This window comes from Festucalex cinctus, chromosome 4 (assembly GCF_051991245.1).
Source record: "Festucalex cinctus isolate MCC-2025b chromosome 4, RoL_Fcin_1.0, whole genome shotgun sequence".
NCBI lineage: Eukaryota > Metazoa > Chordata > Actinopteri > Syngnathiformes > Syngnathidae > Festucalex > Festucalex cinctus.
The window spans coordinates 16,127,154-16,148,663 of record NC_135414.1 but is presented as its reverse complement, the minus strand read 5'-3'; the positions used below and the strand labels follow the sequence as shown (position 1 = coordinate 16,148,663).

Here is a 21,510-nt window from a genome sequence, read left to right as displayed (position 1 = left end):
ACATGTACCTTCACATGTTGACTATGTTCACAAGCATATTACGTGCGCCTTCATCTGACCAATTGTGTGGATTTTAAACATAGAAGGGACAAAACATGCCTTGTGAAAATTAAACTGCACTAAATAAATGGCCACCAGAGGGTGCTTGAACTGCACAAATGACAATTTACCCGCCTTTTTTTTTTTTTTATAAAGATGTGCCGCTTTTAATATCGTGACATGATGACGACGATGTGTTGTGGCAGTTTTAATATCACGATATCACAATATTGCCACTACCGTTACATCTATTAGTCACAGCACTAACTTATATAATTTTAGATGTATGTTTTTAATTCAATTTTTTTTCCATGTGCAGTTTTGTCTGTGTTGCCAGTGCAATTTCAATCATTTCACAGTTTTATCATTAAGTCAACTGCAAATGACAAAGAGATCAGGTGGTTAAAAATCCTGGCAGTGATGCATGTATTTGTGCTTGTATGTATAGTCTATGGCTCAGAAGGAGGATATGGAAGAAAGGATCACCACTCTGGAGAAGCGCTACCTGGCAGCTCAGCGGGAGGCTACATCCGTCCACGACCTGAATGACAAGCTGGAGAATGAAGTAGCTAACAAGGAGTCCCTCTTTAGACAAGTAAGTTAGCCAATTATCTTGATGTATGCTGCGGCATTTTAACTTTACATAACTCTTTACAGATGCGTGCTGTACTGATATATTACTTTCAAATCCATGACTTTGGTGATAGCATAGCTGGCACATTTTCAGAATTTGATGGTGTTATGTTGGGTGGTGGACTGTGCACATTAAAAACACTGGAAGGATCAAGTATGAGGCAATTGGGAGTTTTTGATTCACGTTGTATGCCCACAGATTGTCTGCAATTCTGTGTTGTTTTTCAAATCTGCTAATGGATTTACCGTTGTACTCTCAATGCATAGGGCAATAGACACTGTATAGAAAACCTAATTCTGACCCTTTATATAATACTCTCATTTATTGCAGTGGTTTGGTGTTATTAATTTTTATTTCATAGTTAGAATATGAAGCTACTCTTCTGGATTTATCATTGACACTTAAACACTATTGCTGTGACTTTTTTCTTTCTTACATAGACTGAAGACCGAAACCGGCAGCTCCAAGAGAAACTGGAACTAGCTGAGCAGAAGCTGCAGCAGACTATCCGGAAAGCCGAGACTCTGCCAGAGGTGGAGGCTGAACTAGCACAAAGAGTAGCTGCCCTCACTAAGGTATTGGCATCTGCCCGTTACTTAGAATTTGTCACTTCTGATTTACTGCAAATATACAAGTACTTAATTGTTTGCAGAGCTGTTCTTGTGCTGAACTTGGCTTTTGCAATTTTCAAAGGCTCTCTATTTGGCCTACAAAGATGAGTTACCGTAGGAAATTTCTGTGGAATGTGGGGGGGCAACCATTGTTTTGTGGTCTAAATATTGGAGACTGGTTTGAAGATGGTTGATGACCATTTTATGTCCATTTATAGTTGCAACCTGTTTTCTGGAAAACATCTGTGGAACTACACAGGCAGCTTGCACCGTTGAACCATTAGTTTTGGATCACAATATTTCCCTTTGATACAGTGTTATTAACTAAGGTGCTCAGGTTTTGAAGCATATCTATTATGTCTTTTATGTCATACAATTTATCTGTAATGTGCTGAAATACTAGTCTAGTGCCCGCGTAACATGATTGAGGGGATCCAGCAAAAAGGTAATTAGTTTGGTACGCAGCACTTTTTTCCCCACAAATAGTACTACATTATTTTATAATTATCATATTTTCTATGTATTCCATGTAGGTATCCCTAAAAGAAAGATTCTTTTCATTTCAGTTCTCTACTTTTGTCATATGGTTGTTTAAAGGTGCTTTGTGGAGTTTGTCACTTTTTTACTTGCGACTGCCACCTCTGGCCTAACTGCAGCCCCTGCGTCAAGTTGTGCTTAAAGCTAGGTCACATGCATTTTACTCCCGCTGCTACTTTTATGTGACAACATTTGACTTTTATGTGGTCTTCATGCCTTTGCTTTCATCACTTCCTTCTTATACCCTTAGTGTGTTCCGTGCGGCTTTAAGGGCTCTAAGACTCAAAAGGTAGATGAATTTTTCCAAAAGGGTCAAACCTTTCAACTCTTTTTCTGGATCCATCAAACAAAATTTTGTTCTGTTACTGAATTTAACCAGGCCAATATATATAGTCATGCATACCTAATCAGTAGGAATACAGTGTTGTGAAAGTATTTGCCTTTTTTAAGTTCTTACTTTTTTGCATTTTAATATTTAAGATAATCAAGAAAACGCTAATATCAGACAAAGATAATCCAAGTAAATGTTATTTGTAGTTTTTAAATGGTGATTTATTTATTAAGGAGAAAACAATATTCAACGGTCCTGTTTTGAAAAAGTAATTTGTCCCCCTTGTTAAGTCATGAATTGACTGCAGCAATCTCATTCTTTGGAAAGCCGATTTAACTTGTATGGACCACACCCAAGCATAATTAGCTACAGACCTGTTCAATCAAAAACATGCCTAAAAAAAAATGAAGTCTTCTAAAAGATCTCAATAAGTTGCAACAAAATTCCATGGATCCAAAGAAATTCTCCAGCAAACTACTAACACCATGGACTGACGAAACAAGTTGAGCTTTTTGGAAGGTGTGTGAAAAAAACAAAAACATACCAGCTGTCAGACATGGTCTTAGTATGATGGTGAGGGTCTACTTTGATACTTTAGACCCTGGATGACTTAATGTGATTGATGCAACCTTTACCAGAAAATCATGAGGGAAAATGTCCGGCCATCAGTTTGTGACCTTAAGCTGAACCCCACTTGGGTTCTGTAGCAGGTCAACGATCCAAAAGACACCAGCAAATCACCTTCTGAATGGCTTAAAAAACAAACAAACAAAAAAACACCAAAATGGCATTTTTGAAGATGTTAAAGTCGACACCCGGACTTAAGTTAAATCTGATTGAAATGCTGATCATAAAAACGCCATTCATGCTCGAAAACCCTCCAGCGCTGCTGAATTAAATAAATTCTGGAAGGACAATTTGGCCAAAAATATAATTGAATTTGAGAAGAGGGCGAATACTTTTTTCACAACTGTACAACAGTATTATCATATATCCTAAAATTTAAAAGAACAATAAAAAGGCATTGTATTATTTTGCAAAGAAGTGCTTGGTTAGGTGAGGTACCAGACTAGATTGAAAAATGTTATGATTTATCCCAAGTTCTAGCCCTAATTTATCCTTGTCTGTAGTGCTGTTTTATGTACTTGAATACACTGGCTGGTATCACCACTCTTCTCCTGAAACACGCAACCCCGGCTAACACAAACAAGAAGTGTCACTTGATTTGCGTATAGGCCTGAGAAGACCCTTCCCACTGGAATGCCAAACAGCATGTCACATAAAACCATGTTTGAAAACAATTGTCGCTACAGATGTGTTTGATAGCGCCAATGCATATTTTTTTTTATACACAGATGTCTGTTGTCTTAATCCGTGATGAATTGAAAGATCTGCTTTTGGTGTTTTAGTGAACTTTGCCTTGTTTCGAACTTGTGCATCGTCACTGCTGGTAGCTGTTGTTTGTGTAGAAACATCCTGCATGCAAAGATCTTCATCTATTGAAGTACAGTAGATGGCTTAATCCTTTTGAAGGACTTGAGCTTTGTCCGACAACCTTCTGAAGGATAACCAAAGCCTAGTTCTAGATAGATGTTCTTTTGGAGAGAATTGAATTTGGAAAGCCACTAACCAAAAGTAAAGTACTAAGAAGAATAAATGCATTTTTTCTCATGTGTCTTGCTTAGGCAGAGGAACGCCATGGTAATGTGGAAGAGAGATTGAGGCAGCATGAGGCCCAGTTGGAGGAAAAGAACCAGGAACTGCTCAGGGTAAGAAAGAGGTTAACTGGAAGTCCAAGTTATTAAATTGGGCCAGTCTCTAAAATACACTAGGACTGAGCCCCGGTTGAATTGATCAACATTTGGACTTTTTTTATTTCTCTTTCAGGCAAGGCAGAGAGAGAAGATGAATGAGGATCACAACAAGCGTCTTTCTGAGACAGTGGACAAGCTCCTGTCTGAGTCCAATGAGAGACTCCAGCTTCACCTTAAAGAGAGGATGTCTGCTCTGGAGGACAAGGTAGTTTTCATCCATTTGTGTTGTGAACACTGAATAGTCATTTAGTCATACACACACAATTTTTGATCAAGTACATTAGTGGACACATCAAACACACATTGAAACAGAGGGCTACTTAAGTGCCTGGGGAGCAGATCAGAATATCGGTGTCTTAAGGACACCACAGTAATGTGTCCGGGGAATGTTGGGAGTGGATGTTCTTGAACTGGTGTCCCCACAGTGGCAGTCAGTGATTGTAACCACTAGGCTATGGCTGCCCTGAAGCTATGCAATGGAATGATTCTTGTCAAATTTCATGTTTAAATGTTGCATTCTTTGCAGCTTTGCCTTTGCAAATAATTCAGTTAAATGAACAAATGTTTAGATTGAATGTACTGACTGACAGTTCATTTAAGCTCATTTGAAAGCATGCTGGCCAGGAGTGGAACTACCACGTTGTCACTCATGAACCTCACCAGGGTGCGCGCAGGCAGGGGAGGAACTATTGATGTCTAAGTGAACGTAACCCGTGATTTGTTCACTGAAGACAAATGTCATGTATTATGCATATGGGTACTAGGTATTAATGAATGATGAAGCAATGTTTGATTCAGTGAACAAATCTTTTGAATTGATCATTTTAATGGATGTATTCTAGGGATTCGCTACGGTCAAAATTATTACGGTTCCTATCACCACTGCCCCTCAATTGCACAGCCCTTATTACTTTTTGGTAGTGACGTCATGGTTCACATCAGTCACTCTGTCTCTTATTGTTTCTGTCTATTCAGAATGCCCTCATAAGGGAACTGGAGCACACCAAAAAGCTGATTGAGGAGTCTCACCATGAAAAGGTGAAAGTGTGTCATTAAAGCTAAAATGTTTTTATTTTAAAATTTAATAAATGTCCTGCTCTATAGGAACAACTCTTGATTCAGATCGAAACGTTGAGGGCCGAAAATGAGCAGGGTAGAAGCAGGAGCAACTCGTTACTTCATGGGTAAGTGGGTGTTACCTCCATCTGTCATTTGTGATATGTGACGTTTCTACGTAAAAGTAAACATTAAATGTCCATAAATACATTAATAATTTAATATTCTTACTGATTGCTTTGTTTGGGGGTGTTTTCCTAGGCGATCACAGCTGGGAAGCACCCCAGATTTCAGGTATCCAGTGTCTGCTTCCTCTATGATGGACAGCAACTCAGATCACTATGGCAGTGCTCTTGTATTGAGGCGGCCCCAAAAAGGAAGAGTAGCAGCACTTCGAGATGAGCCATCCAAGGTGAGCTGCCGTGTATGATTCATTTAGTGCACAAGTGCATACACTAACATGATACTGAATAATTGAAATGTAATTGATCACTTGGTTAATGATACACTCATCCCTTGTTAACTTGGCTCTATTTAAAAACCTTGTACATGATTAAAAAAATGTTTTCATAAATTTGACACACCAAAGAGTGTTAATTAGCCTGCTAAATTTGAATAAATAAAATAATTGACATGTATATGAAACAAGGCTTCAAAATGGTGAAAAAAATTAGACATGTATACATGTCTGCTGCATATAGACGCTAAACATGCCACTCACACACATCTCCCAGTACATACGCAAATGTCTGACTCTGTTGTCACATACTGTATCTCTGTAGTGTCAGCCGTAACGTGCGCTACTATGTTAAATATATGGTTAGCTTGCCCTGAAGTGCATCTCTTATGTGGACCCACACACCGAGACATCAAGCAAGGCAGTGGGTCGTCTGCAGCGTCCAGAAGCCTGCTACTGCTAGCACATGAGCTAGCCACCAGCAAGCGCAATAAACAGTTAACACTATGTACGAAGCAAGGCAGTGGTGAATTGGAGGGCCTTGCCCAGCAAGAGAGCTAACCTGCTAGGTAACCTCTGTGGCTTGCTGGCTTGTTTACAGCTGTATCTCAACAATTCAGCACAAAATTGTTCTCAGTCTTTGCATGTTTTCAGCACTTAAATATATATTTAATGTATTTACAAACAAATCACATAAATGACTACAGGGTATTTATAGCTGAAATTAGATTAAAAAACAAACAAACTTGTATTTGAATTATTTTGGGTTGTATTCCACTCATATATTCACTCCATCACTCCTATCGTGTGGTTCGATCAGTTGTCAAATGTCAACTTGGTTTTAAAAATCTGCTTTTTTCTTTCTGTTTGCTTCCACCTTTGGATATCAGCGTCATGTAAGTCACCATGAAAGACCAAAAATAATTTAAAAAAATAGACATCCACTGACAAATTAAATCTCTACTCTCCAGGTGACTTTTGAGTCTCCTCTGCCATTGTTTTACAATATCTGTTTTTTCTATTCAGGTGCAGACCCTTAATGAGCAGGAGTGGGAGCGTGTCCAACAGGCCAATGTGCTTGCTAATGTGGCCCAGGCTTTTGAGAGTGATATGGATGCCTCAGACCTGGAAGAGGACAGAGAGACTATCTTCAGCTCTGTTGATCTTCTGTCGCCTGGTGGTCAGGCAGATGCACAGACACTGGCCTTAATGCTGCAGGAGCAACTTGACGCTATCAACAATGAAATTAGGTACTACAGCCCAGGCAGAAACCACCACCCACAAATGTATTACTTTTTCTTTGCAGTGTAATTCACAAACATTTTGTTGCGCTCTTTGTTCCTTTAGAATGATTCAAGAAGAGAAGGAAAACACAGCCATCCGAGCTGAGGAGATTGAGTGCAGGGTGGGCAGTGGCGACAACCTTGGAGGACGTTTCCGCTCAATGAGCTCCTTACCGCCTTCACTGTGTGCAGGCTCTCCTATTGGCAGCTCTCCTCCAGGCTCTGGCCACTCAACACCAAGACGTATTCCTCATAGCCCCCACAGAGAATTAGACCGGATGGGTGTCATGACCCTGGTAAGTCTTCTCCTAAGTTTTGTTTCTTTCAACATGAAACTCTTAACAGCTGCGTGATTTATCCAAAATGATAATGACACTAATAATAAATTTTGAGCCCTGTATTAGGGACTGGACTGGACTGCACCACGAAATTTCTCATCCCTGCAAAGCATGAGATCTATTTTATTTTATTTTTTTTTCATGACATTTTTTTTTATGCCTCGGATATCCACTTATTTAGCATACACTGTCAAGAAGACAGTCGCGGCAGCACTTGTCCATGACAGTTACATGCGGTGATCTTATTTTATCTTGCTCTTATTTTGAAGTTGTTCGCGGCGTAAAACGTTTTGAAAATTGGAAAATTTATATCAAGCATTTTTTATATTAGAAATTTTACAAAAATCTCATCTCGTTCTCGTGGACTCAGTTTCATCTTGTTGAATTTCTCGTCCCATCCCTATTGATCATATTCATCAATTTGGAGTTTATAAATATAATAGTCATATTCATATTGACACGCACAGACAATATTTAAAATATTGCACTTTTTAGTCCATGTAGGGCAAGTGGCATATACTGTAACTAGGATTGATCCTTATTTACAGTGTATCTCTGAAAGTTTCAGCAGGTCATCAACAAAGCAAGTGTTGTTTCAGCCATGGGTGCTTGAACTCCTGAAATGGTTTTGATGTGTTTTCATCAATGATGCAAATGGTTGAGTGACTTGAATTGAGAGATGGTGTGCTGAACTAACATGCTTTTTCCAGTTTACAGTATTAGGAATCTGCAAATAGTCCTCATATAGTGGCCTCGTGATTAGCAATGAGTCAACATTTGTTGTAAATGTCCCTCCTAATTTACGTGTGTGTATACACGCTTTGTGTTGTATTTATCCAAGGTGTCCCTTCATTACACCCATTGAGTGCACTAGCATGTTGTATGCAAATATGTATAACCATGTCTACATGTGACGACACCCCCCCAAAAAAAAAAAATAAAAAATTATTGCATTGATCCTTACATCATCCAGAGCTCCCTCTCCCAGCAGACAGTAACTTACCTACCTTTTGGAGCAACTGGCTTCATTCCGCATCCTCAAGTCTGTAGCTATGTACCATATCTTCAGGTACCCGGCAATCTCTTTATATTAATTTTCCCTCCTTCCTTTCTATGACGGGTGCAGTCTGGCTGTAGTCTACAACTAAATTTCTTTTTTTTTTTTGGCTGACCTTTTTGTTTTTCAGTTTGGTAGTGACAGTCAGGTTTTTCAGGAATTAATGATCTATTTAGATGCTACTTTTTCTTCTCTCACATTTTTTAGTTATTTTTAATGCAAGTCATTGGCTCCATTATTTTGTTCAAATGTCCTGCAAAATCGATGAATAAGAGTCATAACTGAAGACGTAGCCATTATCTGCTTTTGCCTTTTGCATTCAGCAGTGCAGATTGCAGAATGTGACAACTGTGCGTTTTGACAGCAACACAACATCCTGCAATCAGATCATTTGATGTGTGATGTTAGTGCATGCTTTTTGTTTGTTGCAAAAAGGCACAACTGGACAGTAACAATTGCTTTCAGCACAACAGGACAGGAGAAGTTAGTGTTGGGTGTGAAGTGATCATCCATGTCCCCTCATTACATTTTTTGTGACCACTCTAAAATTCATATGCCAGAAAATTTCCCTTCTCGATTTCATGCACACCTTGTTGTGTCAGTGCTGTTTATAAAGAACAACAATCTGGCATGAAAAATGTTTTCCCTTAGATTGAATAAAATTATTGAGGAAAAAAAGACTCAATGTGTGCTGTTTGTATTTCAGTGGTTTTTGAAATACCTAAGGAGTAATTGCAAGTACTGTAATACTGATTGCTTGTAATTTATGTGCTGTAAACTCACCATGGATGCTGTTTCGAATAATCTTTTATGTAACCAAGAGACATCATAGAAAAGCAACATTTTGGTTGATCACATTTACATTTCTGCTCACTCCTCAATTTCCGCTTCCTGTTACCCTTTTATAGCTCACTAATCTCATCCGTGTCCTGACCTCACTATGTCCGTTGAGAAAAGGAAATGAATGATTCGGTATTTTGCTCTTGGGGAAAAACAAACTTCCATAGAAATGTGGCAGGCTGATGGTTTATTTGCTCTGCTAATGCCAGGCCTCTGTGGAATGCAAGGGGGAGGAGGTGCTCCCCCGTTTCAAGGCAGACAATGGAAAAAAAAAAAAAAAAAAAGACTTAACTGAGCAATATACATCTGTGATCAGTCTTTGACCATGTGCAATATCATGTATAGCCAACGTTGTTGTTGTTTAATTTAGTATGGGTTTGAGCCGCCAATACGTGCTTGCTTGCTCAAAGGTTTTATTTTAGCTTGGCTGCACCTATCCAATTGGTATCACTTTCTGCAACCTCCAGCTTGGTTGTTTGTTGTGTTACTATTCTACCCTCACTTCTGTTGTGTGCCCTACTGCTCTAAGAACATGTGACTTATTCATATGATCAGTCATTGACTGTCAACTTTGCGTGTTTGCTTATCAACAAAAAGAGTAACTAGACATGTGTTCCTCTTGGTGTGTTTGTGCATGCCTTGATTCCACTGGTGTTCAGTCTTGCTTCTCACTAACTACTTTTCTCCTGTCTTGTTTTTTTCCGCCATGCTTCAGCCTAGTGACCTGCGCAAGCACCGCAGGAAGGTAAACTTAGAGGCCTGCTTCACTGAGTGCAGTACCTTCGCTTGTCTCTTGTCCCAACCGTGTTTAGCTTTAGTTTCTCCCATTTTTCTGCAGCGATGTACAGTTCATCATGTCTTCCCCCCTTTTCTTTTTATTTATTTATTTATTTTTATATATGCCGTATAAAGGTCATCCAGTAGTGTATTTATCTTTATTCAGTCTTTCATGTCTGAATGGACAGGAAATATAGAGCAAATAGTGTAAAAATGTATATGAATGCCTGGGTCTACGAGGACTCTCAGCTGCAGTATACAGTACATTTCAGGAAAATGTAAATGTCATAGTTATTGAATTGTACATTTTTAGTTTGTATGACATTCTGTTTAAACAACAGCCTTAATGCAAATACTTCGATTTCTCTTGTAGCTTTAACAGGGAAATTTGAGTGCTGGATCTCATTCATTTCTTCTGCTTTGTACAGTCTGCTCAGGATGACAAAACCACTATTCAGTGTGAGACATCACCCCCCACCACTCCACGCTCTATGCACCTAAACAGGGAAGCTGGTCATGCTGCCAGCCACGAGGACATAAGAGACATTCGAGGGTCAGCCTTCTCCTTGTCACTTAAACTATATTTTATACCTGCAGTTTGACATGAAATGATTGTAAACCTTTTTGATTTCACTTATAGTCTGATTGGCATACAAGATGGGCAGGGTAGCAACCCCAGCAGCAGTAACAGCAGCCAGGACTCTCTCAACAAAGCAGCCAAAAAGAAGAGCATTAAGTCTTCTATTGGACGCCTTTTCGGGAAGAAGGAAAAGGGCCGCATTCCTGGAAAGGACTCTCCCAGTCAAGGTGAGATACTAGCGTGGGTAACAGTGTTAAAAGTTCTGCTTTTGTTTATATCGCAGCCTTTTTTTTTTTTTTTCCTTTCTTCTTCTTTGATTAAAATAATGGCCATAATGGGGATTATGCTGTCAAGGATCAAAATGAGATGTTTCACATCGCAGTTTGCTGGCCAAAGTTTGGATTTTGAGCCTCATTAAAACACATTGAATTGCAAAAATGAGAATCACAGTGACATTTTTCGGAACTGCGGAGACTTTACCAAAAAGCTTCACTGGCTGGACGCATATATGTTCAGGTTGTCACAACACACTGAGGTCACCTAATGACACCTACGTTCAGGACAAAGGTGATTGACCGATAAAGTAGCACTAGGGAACTTTTCAACCTTAATAAATATTTTCACAACTTTTTTTTGGGGGGGGGGGTTAGTTAGTCTTTGTTTTCAGGGTGGTCCTGTTAGTTTTTATTAGTTTGTTATTTAATAAATGCTTAGTTTTAGTTAGTTTCAGTGTTAGTTTTCGTTTTTTTTAAATTGTATTACTTGCGCGCAATATTTAAAAAACATCATGTGAGCGATGTCATCTGAAGGTGCTTTTCTTTTGGCTGCTGCCAGATGACGTCACTTCTGTGTGACACATTTTCAAACGTCCTTCTTCCGGTTAATATCAAAACAAATCTACTTAAAATCACATTTAATATCATCCCCAAAGGCTTAAGCATTACATTTATTACCAAAAAGTAAAACACAGGACATTTCTGCCATAATTATAGTTAGTTAGTTTTGTAAACATACAATGTAGCTTCAGTTTTTGTTTTTTTAAAACATTTTCATTTTTATTCTATTTTGTTAAAGAAATTGTTTTTTGAATTTTAGTTTTAATTTTTTCATTAGTTTTAGTTGACTAAAATAACATTGCAGGTCACCAGCCGATTTTATTTTTTAAATTATGGTACAGCACATTAAACGAACTGCACTTGAGGATAGATCATCTAAGCAATGTTGAAGATGTCGGAGCAGCATTGAACATTGTGTTTTTGTTCTTAGCTGGTACTCCTGAAGCAGAGAGCTCACCTAAGGATGGCCTTGGAATGAGCACCCTGGGAGGCCCTGCAGAAAAGAACAGAAAACTGCAGAAGAAGTAGGTGTCACTCTGTTTTAGAAAGCCTGTATTACACTCATTGCCCACATATAATAGTGTTCATTGTAAAACATTTGGGCTTGCGCTCATGTTACATTTCTATGCTGGTTCATATACACAATGCTTGTCCACGTGGCTTCTGCTCACTCCCATCATCACTTTATTATTATAATATTCTTTCCATTCCACATACGCTTTTCCATTGCAGTCACCTCCCACCCCCATGTTGTCTTTCTTTTATTTATTTTGTTTAGTTTGAACTCCAAGCAGTTATGACTTTAGCTAAGCATCAATTCATGTTATTTTTTTTGTTTTGCCATTCTCCCTCTTTTTTTTATCACCCTCTTCTCATTTTCTGTGTAGTCCAAAGACAGGGTAAGTCTATTCATAATTGCTTTTGCTTTTTCTTCCCACACTTGGGACCTCATTGCTGCTGCCCTGAGTGGCTGATCTCTTTTCCATACTGCTCTTTACCTAACGTGAATGTGTATGCTGATTTTGACTACAGTGTTTTGCTCTAAAAGCATGAAGTTCTGCCCAAATGGAAAATGGTTACAAAATACTTTTCTTTATAAACAACATGCAGTAGAATGCATAATCAGTCAATTGCTGAGAATTTCTTTCTTATGAATCCATTATTGGAACAAACTATTAGTTTTTGTTCAGTTCACCTTTTGTATGCATGCTTAATGAACTGCGCCATCTGGTGGTCAACTGCGTAGTTAACATTAGTTACAAGGTGTTTCCACACCAGTTGAGTGAATTGCCTCTAAGCGCTCAAATATGCCTTGCAGCTTTCTCTAGACTTGACAATGATTGTCCTTTAATGACATTGCTCCTTAATAAAGGCTGTGCATGAATTGAATGTAAAATATTTTTATACTAATTAGTGAAGGTATTCCTGCCCTCAATCCTTTTCTTTATATGCATGTTGTGCCACTTTTCTATTTCAGAGGATTGGCTTCTTGAAACGGTTATTTGAACTATAATAGCGCTGTCTGGTGCTGCGAGAAAATGCCCAAAGTAAACAGTCGTTGACTATCATTAGCTTTCACGTCTGTTTGAACCTGCACATTCAGGACTTTGAAACGGCTTAAAAGGTTTTGACACACGTGTGTTCTTCACAGGCGTAGGTGTTTATCCATACTTTTCCAGATGAGAATGTCATGTTTTCTTTTCACTGCACAAGTGCGCACTGCTTGTCTCTCTTTGTTTTTGCCTGCTCTTTTTGTACTATACTGAACATGTTTGGGTGGGATGGGCTCGTGTGCTCAAATTGCATATTGTTTGAAATAACATTTTCTGTGTCAGGCATGAACTGTTAGATGAAGCGCGCAGGCAGGGCCTGCCTTTTGCACAATGGGATGGACCAACCGTTGTCGTTTGGCTTGAGGTACAACATTGATCAGAAAAATTATAACTTCACTATATTGTTAATGTTTTTTATGTGACAAATCTGTTTCCTGTCTCATGTCCTTTGTCCAGCTGTGGGTGGGCATGCCTGCTTGGTATGTAGCAGCTTGCCGTGCAAACGTAAAGAGCGGAGCCATTATGTCAGCACTTTCCGACACTGAAATCCAGAGGGAGATTGGCATCAGCAACCCATTACATCGTTTAAAACTTCGTCTTGCCATCCAGGAAATCATGTCGCTCACCAGTCCTTCTGCTCCTCCCACCTCCAGAACGGTATTTGTCTCAAACTAAGTAACACGTACGCTGTCTAACATTTCTTAATCCACTGAGCATGTACTCTCACGGTTAACATTCTAAGCATTTATTTTTGTTGTAACAACCGTTGCTTCCTGCTCTTTTCCCTTCTGTCCTGCACCACTGTCCCTTATATGCACACTTCACTCACTTGTGATTGGGGTGTCAAATGATCAGACCACAGGAAACGTTTGGGTCACTCATGAAGAAATGGAAAGTTTGGCAGCTACACCTCCCACGGTTAGTCTTTCCAGATTGGTTGAACACTGGTTTGTTTCTCACAGCTTTGGTGACTATTGGGCCTGTTCCAAGTTTGTCAAAATTGGCCATATATCAATGATAATGTTCTGGCTTTATTGTGAATTAGCCACTCTATGCAGACAAAAAAAACAACTAAAAGATTGCGAGCTACTTGGAACACCGTCTTATCCATCAGTCCTTTTTTTTTTTTTTTTTTTTTAATTCAAGAACAGTATGGTGTGATGTCGCTCCTCACAGTGAATCTTGTCATTTCCTTTTAGTTTGCTTTTTACATTAAAATTGGACTTCCAGCTGTTCTAACCCCAGCACTGCAGTCTCACTAACCCAGCCTTTCTTTTCTTGTCACCATGCTCACTAACCATGTTAACCCCAGGAGGATGACGAAAGCAGCTGGGCCCAGGTTTGAACATGTCACCATTTCAATTCTCTTATGTTCAACAACGAAGTCTGGAACGATATACAGTAGTATAAATACAGTAAATACCAAAACTGTGAAACTCTTAAGACACTAAACTGTGTTCTTTGGAATGAAAGAGCTCTGAGATGGTCTTTTCAACTCCCAAAATGTGTGCCTCCATTCCAAATAACTATATTAGCTCACAGTGATGTCAAGCCCAATATAATTCATATTACTACATGAAGTTCATTCAAAATGTTAGCCGAGGTTGAGGATAAGTTTGCTCCAACCATGTTACATGTGACTACTTCTGCCTTTGATGGCCATCGATCGAAGTGAGCAAAACTGTGGCTACTGCTAATCCTAGTTTTGTTCAATTGCTGTGTAATGAGAAGGAGATTGGAGGAGACGAAGAAACATGACTAGTATGACTAATAAATCTGGAATTGCAGACCCTCCAAACTTGTTAAATTCAGCAGTATGGGTGCATTTCAGATACCTTTTTTTTGCTTATCACTTGACTGATACAATCCCTGCATTGAAGCGTAGTGGTTGAAGGATCTTGATTTCGGGATGTTTTTCTGCAGTGGGCCTGTAGTCAGGTTTGCAGGAAAGGTAAATGCAGAAACGCACAGGGGACCTACTGAATAAAATCCTGGTACCATAATACCCTTAACATTCAAATCGTAAGAAGGGGTCATCTTTCAGCAGGGCAATGACCCTAATCCCAAACAAAGATGTCACATGAGTGGGCTGCATTTGAATCTGATTGAATGGCTGTGCAGTGCATAAATGCAAATTGCAATCCAGCCAAACTAATGGCGTTTGGGAGGAATGGGCAAAACAGTCGATGGGTGTGCCAAGTTTATTCAAAAAGACTTGCTATCATTGCTGCCAAGATGCATCAACAAAGTATTGAGAACAAGCTGTGAATAGTTCATGGATATTTTATTTATTTATTTATTTATTTATTTAATTGCAACAATTTTCTAAACCTCATGTTGCCAGGAGTGTGTTGCAATTTTTAATGTGGCAAAAATAATGAATTCTAACGAAAGGGTTAATAATGTGAAAAAGGGAAGCGTTGCAAATATTTTTCAGATGCACATGTACATACAATGAAAAGTGATTTTACTATATTACACCCTCTTAAAAATTACTAATGTTACAGTCATTGATGTATTTATTGTGCATAACAATACACAGAAGTGGCTGTCTGCTAACACCTAATAGCGGCACTCGTTATATCCCCACTTTATCAAGTTTTTATTTATTTATTTATTTATTTATTTATTTATTTATTTATTTATTTATTCAATGCAGTTGTAATTGGTGTCAACTATTTGGGTTATGGTCCACTGTACAATGAGGAATAACAATTGTGCTAATTGTGCTAAACTGCAAATGTTACCATATAGAAAAAGAGGGTAAATGACAATACCCATACCTCTTTTTTTTATTAGCCTTAAAAAATAAGGGGGTTGGGGGTTGTTCCAGGCCTACTTGGTGAAGAACTTTTACATTGAGAGACAGGCATCTATAAATGTATTAATCCTTGTGTAATCATTGTATTATAGGTCACATTCATATATATATTTTTTTTGTGTATGCTACATTTTCATTGATAATTCATTATTTTTTCACAAGTTAGTGAAGCTACCATATCCTGAAAAATGACCATTTTCTTTCATTTTTGTGTGTATTGGCAGTTTTTATTAATTTGCTGATGTTTGTTTGTGTTTATGAATATTATTGTATTTATTGTATTTTTGATTACTATAGACATTGGCGTATGGAGACATGAATCACGAATGGATCGGTAATGAGTGGCTACCCAGCTTGGGTCTACCACAGTATCGTTCATACTTCATGGAGTCCCTGGTGGACGCCCGCATGCTTGATCACCTTACCAAGAAAGACCTCCGCGGACAGCTGAAGATGGTTGACAGTTTCCACAGGTAATACACACAAAGAGAGCAACTGTGTGCTCATTGTCTAGCCTTAATCCAGCATGACTGTGAAAAAGCAAACTGCTGGCTACGAATAACTGATTAACAGCGGCCAATTTGTGATCACAATAGGAACAGTTTTCAGTGCGGAGTAATGTGTTTAAGGAGGCTCAACTATGACCGGAAAGAGCTGGAGAGGAGAAGGGAAGAGTCTCAGCTGGAGTTTAATGGTAACAAAATGCAGCATTAAATATGTATACATTTGATATTTACCTATGAGACACAATTATGCCACAAAAGAACTTCCAAAGTAAGTTTCCTATCCCTGTTTTCAGATGTGCTAGTGTGGAGTAACGAGCGTCTGATAAATTGGGTTCAGGCTATCGGGCTGAAAGAGTACAGTGCCAACCTGTATGAAAGTGGTGTCCATGGCGCATTGCTCTCCCTGGATGAAACCTTTGATCACAATACCCTGGCACTACTGCTGCAAATTCCCACACAGAACACTCAGGTACAGTAGCACACTAACATTGTACTAGTACACAGGCCTTGAATCCAGCAAAAGACATAATAGCCTTGTGAATGGAGTGAGTAATCTGGAGATTATGGGTGATTTCCAACTGGGCCAACTGTAAAATTATGCAAACTACTGTTTGTCTGCCAACTTTTGATGACTACTGATATATCAATTGTGCTCATAATGACTATTATACAGTGTATACACTACTCCATGACACGTCACATGAATCCAAACTTGTCATACAAATAACAAACATGCAAGCGAGTAGAGTAGAATAGAATAGAATACTTTGTCTGACACAAATGGTGACAAATTCTTCTTTGACTGCTATACTGTATCTGTATATAGTGCTGACTGCACCTTTCTAAAGGTGTCACCAAGTTGCAATAATTTAATACACAACTAGAAACAAGACTAACAATATTACGTCGTGTTGCATTACCGCGTCAGTACAAAATAACACATTGACGCATAGCATTGTAATGGCAACTAAGCCTGATGGGAAAGCCTCCTCTGATTATTACCCTGATTGGTGATGGGTAGTGATTGTAAAGTGTCAGCTCGCTAGTCGCACTGGAAGTGATGTGAATATCAAAATTAGAGCATGAACAGAAATGCCTTAAACTTTAGCATTTGAATCTCCCTTGTTAAGTCTTAAAATTTTGTCTTGTGCCCCTGTTATGTGGACTTTGCCTATTGGTCCTTTTTTTTGTCATTTTGCCCATTTTAAAATGGATGGATTGAAGTTGTTATACTTGTTCACTGAACTTGTAAGCACATTCAATTGTAATATTGATTTGTGTTCAAATACAGTATGACAATCATTGAAGGGATTGATGAGGTATATTAAGAGTATTACACTAATAAGGGTAAATTAGTTTTATCTTCATTAATTAAAATGTGAACTAAAGTAGGCCGGTCTGCGCGCTGAAATTTCAATGCTGAGATGAGTCCCACCTTGTATTTGATTCACTTGATGCAAAAAATAAATAAAAATACACTGATGCTGTTCATCTCTAGTTCTGCAGGTGGCGGCAATGCATTATTATGGGTGCTGACTGCCAGTAGATTCCATTAACTCTAATGGGGGACAAAAAAAAAAAAAAAAAAAAGGATACTTCCAAACTCTGTTTTTGCTTTGCTTTGCTTTGCTTTGCTTTGCTTTGCATTGCATTGCTTTGCTTTGCATAGTTCCAGATATGTTGCAAAACTAACCGACCACTCGCGATGGGAACAAGCTCGGCGGTATTTATGTCTGTTCATGTCAACACATTTGCAGAGGCTGTCTGCACATACCAAATCAGTAGAAGAGAGAGATTACTCAAATCTATAATTAAAATTGCAATATAAAATGTGAGTATAAAAGAACAACTGGTTTACAGGAAACGCATAATGTAATCCTCTTCAAGGTAATTATAGAGCATAAAAACTAAAGAAATTACTAAAATTAAAATTGAAAAACATAATTTCATTAAAAGAATTTTTTAATGGTGCTTTTAAAAAAAAAGGATAACTAACTTAATCTACATTTTACATTTATAAAGCTTGCTACAGTTATAGCATCAATATCTTCGTCAGCTAGTCGGGCAAAAAAAATCACTCACATTTTAGCGAAATTTACCATTTTGAAACAGTGACCTGTGTGAATCGTACAGATCCGATAAGAAAATCATTTGAGTTTGTGTCAATGAACTGAACAATTTGGGCTAGAGCTCGGGGCTGGCTGCCTGATTATGGAAAAAAATAATAATCATGGCTATTTTGGCAAAAATTGAAATCACAATTATACAAATGATTTTTTATTTATTTATTTTTTTTATATACAAAACAAGAAAAGGTTTAAGCATTTAAAAATATTAAGACCAATTAAAAAAAAAAAAAAACACTAATTATGTTTCTTTTGGATCAAACGGAATTTATAATATATACTTATTTATATTAGCAAAAAACGAAGTTGGAGTGTAGCATTTGCACTGTGCAGTAGGATGATTTTTTTTTTTTTTTTTAGTACATAACAATATGTTTAAACGTAAAAAACAAATAAAATATATTAAGATAAATAAAATTCTCTGAAACAATAATTATGCAAGTTCCTTTTGGATATTAAATTAAAAAGTGCAAATGAAATACGGTAAATTTAAACCACTCACAAATTAGGGTTTTGTTTTGTTTTTTTTGTTTTTTACAAATATACTGATTTTGTAATTGTGGAGTGTAATTGAATTTTGATTAATTGCACAGCCCTACTAGAGCTCATGACAACACTACCTTACCAATCTTCAAAGACTATATAATTGCAGTAATTGGTGTTACTGTGTGTGTAATGTAGCTATTAAAATGTGCTGAGTGAAACAGTTGCTTTGGGATTCTGATTTGATTTATGCAATATGATGATGAGCTAAATGGCTGGTATTTACCATTTGCCTTTTCCCCTTCTTCTAGGCCAGAGCAACTCTTGAGCGGGAATACAACAGTTTGCTGGCCATTGGTACAGACAGGAGGATGGAAGAGGTGATGGACAGAGCCTTTCTGCCGGCCCAAGTGATGATGAGCGAAGCCAACTTTTTTTTTTTTTCTCTCTCTCTCTTGAATCTTCCTTGTTCCAGGATGACGACAAGAACTTCCGTCGAGCTCCCTCATGGAGAAAGAAGTTCAGACCCAAAGACATGAGGGGGGTGCCTTTGGGAGTTTCCGACACTCTGCCCGCCAATTTCAGGGTGACCAGCAGCAACACATCATCTGCCTCCACACAGCCAAAGAGGAGCCCAATGGACGGTAAGTGAACATTTTCTACGCATGTGTTTGCGCTTCAAATGCCTTGTGGCGTAATAAATAAGATTCTGCAACGTCTTACTTCTTGAATGGCCTGTCTGCTGTGCAGTATGAGATGCTGTGACTAACGGCATGCCTTTTGCATGTGATTTTTGCCAACATGCACATACAGGAAGCCAGTCTATACAGAGGCTGGACACTGCTACTGTCAGGACCTACTCTTGCTAACATAAACCTCACACAACGGTAAGATCACATCGTGCAGGCACACAATTGATGCGTCTCAAGAAGCAATCCTCTTCACGCGCACAGCTTTGTTGAACTTTCTGCTCCAGTGACGCACGTTTCACGCCTTTTCCTTTTTCTTCTTTTCCTTCCTCTCCCATCCATCCCTGTCCTCTGTTCTGCTTCCCCATCTCAGTTTATCCTCATTATTTCTATAGGTAACCGCTGGTCAGAAGACGAAGGGGAATTCCCTGCTTTCAAGACCAGGATGATGAACTAACAGATTTTTAAGGACACTACAAATATGATATCACACAGAACACCAATCTCAGTATCCCCAGAGGAAACTGTGTAGATGTATTCGCATTTCTTATATTTATGTAAACCAGTGGGACATTTATATGATTTTAGAATATAATGTTAATCTTTTTGCCTCAATCCCTTTCAGTCAACTTTTTACATTTCCTCACTGTGCTCATCAACTCTCAGATGTATGTAACTGAATGTTTTCAACTGTCTGGAGTTTGTATATTTCTACCAACAGACGTTTTATCTAATCTTTTTTTATAATCTTTATTTGACCAGATGTATGTTTTTTTTCCCCCCTTTGTTGATTTGAAATATAATCAATGGTTAAGACTTGTAATGTAATTTAATTCTATATCGTTCCCCTTTTAAATTCTTTGTTGCTTTTTATTTTTTTATTTTATTTTTTTGTAAATGCAGCTGTTATGTAGGTCAATGGGTGTGTGTGAATATCAAACTGCTGGAGACCATTTTGCAAACTGCTCAACACTGTGACCGTCACCATGAAAATAACTGCTGGCAAGCCAGATGATGTTGACAAGAGATATCGCACACGCACACACAAAATGTAAAGTTTTGGAATTGAAGAAACTAAAGCCATATTAGAAGCAGGAAAAATGAAAACACTAGGGCCACTTTAAAATGTAAGTGAAAAGAGAATTCCAGGTTTTCTCTCATTCACGTGCATGCATGCAAGAACTCTTCCTTTCCCGTCCCTGCCAACTTTGAAACTGTCCCCTCAGCCACAGCTCCCCTTTGGAGAAACCTATCTGCACAGGAGGACGTTTAATGTAGCGAAGAACTGAAAAGACGTTTGCTTGGGTGGACCAATTTCACTGAAGCCTCTGTTAATCCCCGCTGCAAGTAGACAGGCTCCAACATTTCTAAAAACTTTTTACAAAGACTTTATATTAAGCCTTATTGTTTAACTATAGACTGTCTTCTTCTGCTCTGTTCTTATTTATTACTCATTTGTGTTGTCTCTTCACCATTATAGTTTAAGCTATAGTTTCCCCTCGTGTAAGTCTCGTCTGCTCTCACAACACTGGTTTCACAGTGAGCTCCATTGCAATTTAGAAGAAACCAGCTTTTTTTTTCTTTTTTTTTTAACACTTAGCGTAGTCTAACTCTAAACGACAAGTTTATGTTTTCATTTTTGTATTTTCTCTCATTCATGCTCTGTGGAAATATGTTGCTGTTATTAGTCCTGTTCTTCCCCTTTTCAATTGTCTAATCATGTAACAATGTACAGTCTGAGTACTTATAAACTATTTTTATCACAGTATTATTTATTGCTTACTTTCAATAAAATACTGAAGCATATTATCCTTTTCAGATAAAGACCAAAACTTTATTCAAAATTTGTATGCTTTGGTCTTGGTATTGGCTTTAACATGGATTGACGTAGTTTTTGAATAACACTTCTATTTAGCTCACTGCAGTCAAAACAGAACTTTTCATACTAGTGTGCAATTAATTCCAGTTTGTCATTTAAAACAAAGTAGTGTGCACCTCTTTAAAATCCTGGGGTCTTTTCCCGGTTTTGTTAACTTGGGTGATGCATGACAACTCAGGACACACTATCTCGATTGTGACTCAGAGGACCTAATCTGAAGTAGTGTCAGGTCAGACTTGACTGATCATGATGCTGGGCAGCCT

General features: G+C 38.2%; 1 protein-coding gene across 9 annotated transcripts in view; it reads left to right on the top strand.

Moving 5' to 3' along the window:
• ppfia1 (PTPRF interacting protein alpha 1) overlaps positions 1–21,174 on the top strand; it is a 38,449-nt gene extending 17,275 nt beyond the window's left edge. For 2 of the 9 annotated variants that reach the window (XM_077519276.1, XM_077519275.1), the window contains 23 exons: positions 488–634; positions 1,114–1,248; positions 3,838–3,921; positions 4,040–4,171; positions 4,942–5,004; positions 5,071–5,150; positions 5,284–5,434; positions 6,506–6,729; positions 6,827–7,058; positions 9,713–9,742; positions 10,203–10,327; positions 10,415–10,581; positions 11,621–11,714; positions 13,026–13,107; positions 13,200–13,400; positions 13,599–13,661; positions 14,056–14,082; positions 15,862–16,037; positions 16,161–16,258; positions 16,364–16,539; positions 18,991–19,059; positions 19,155–19,323; positions 19,764–21,174. In XM_077519276.1, the coding sequence (XP_077375402.1) occupies positions 488–634; positions 1,114–1,248; positions 3,838–3,921; positions 4,040–4,171; positions 4,942–5,004; positions 5,071–5,150; positions 5,284–5,434; positions 6,506–6,729; positions 6,827–7,058; positions 9,713–9,742; positions 10,203–10,327; positions 10,415–10,581; positions 11,621–11,714; positions 13,026–13,107; positions 13,200–13,400; positions 13,599–13,661; positions 14,056–14,082; positions 15,862–16,037; positions 16,161–16,258; positions 16,364–16,539; positions 18,991–19,059; positions 19,155–19,323; positions 19,764–19,825 (2,787 nt within the window). In that variant the 3' untranslated portion in view covers positions 19,826–21,174. Of the gene's footprint in view, positions 1–487; positions 635–1,113; positions 1,249–3,837; positions 3,922–4,039; positions 4,172–4,941; positions 5,005–5,070; positions 5,151–5,283; positions 5,435–6,505; positions 6,730–6,826; positions 7,059–9,712; positions 9,743–10,202; positions 10,328–10,414; positions 10,582–11,620; positions 11,715–13,025; positions 13,108–13,199; positions 13,401–13,598; positions 13,662–14,055; positions 14,083–15,861; positions 16,038–16,160; positions 16,259–16,363; positions 16,540–18,990; positions 19,060–19,154; positions 19,324–19,492; positions 19,567–19,741 lie in introns of all 9 variants that reach the window. The other 7 variants (XM_077519278.1, XM_077519277.1, XM_077519280.1 and 4 more) reach the window with 7 other exon arrangements.
• Positions 21,175–21,510: the final 336 nt, after the last annotated feature.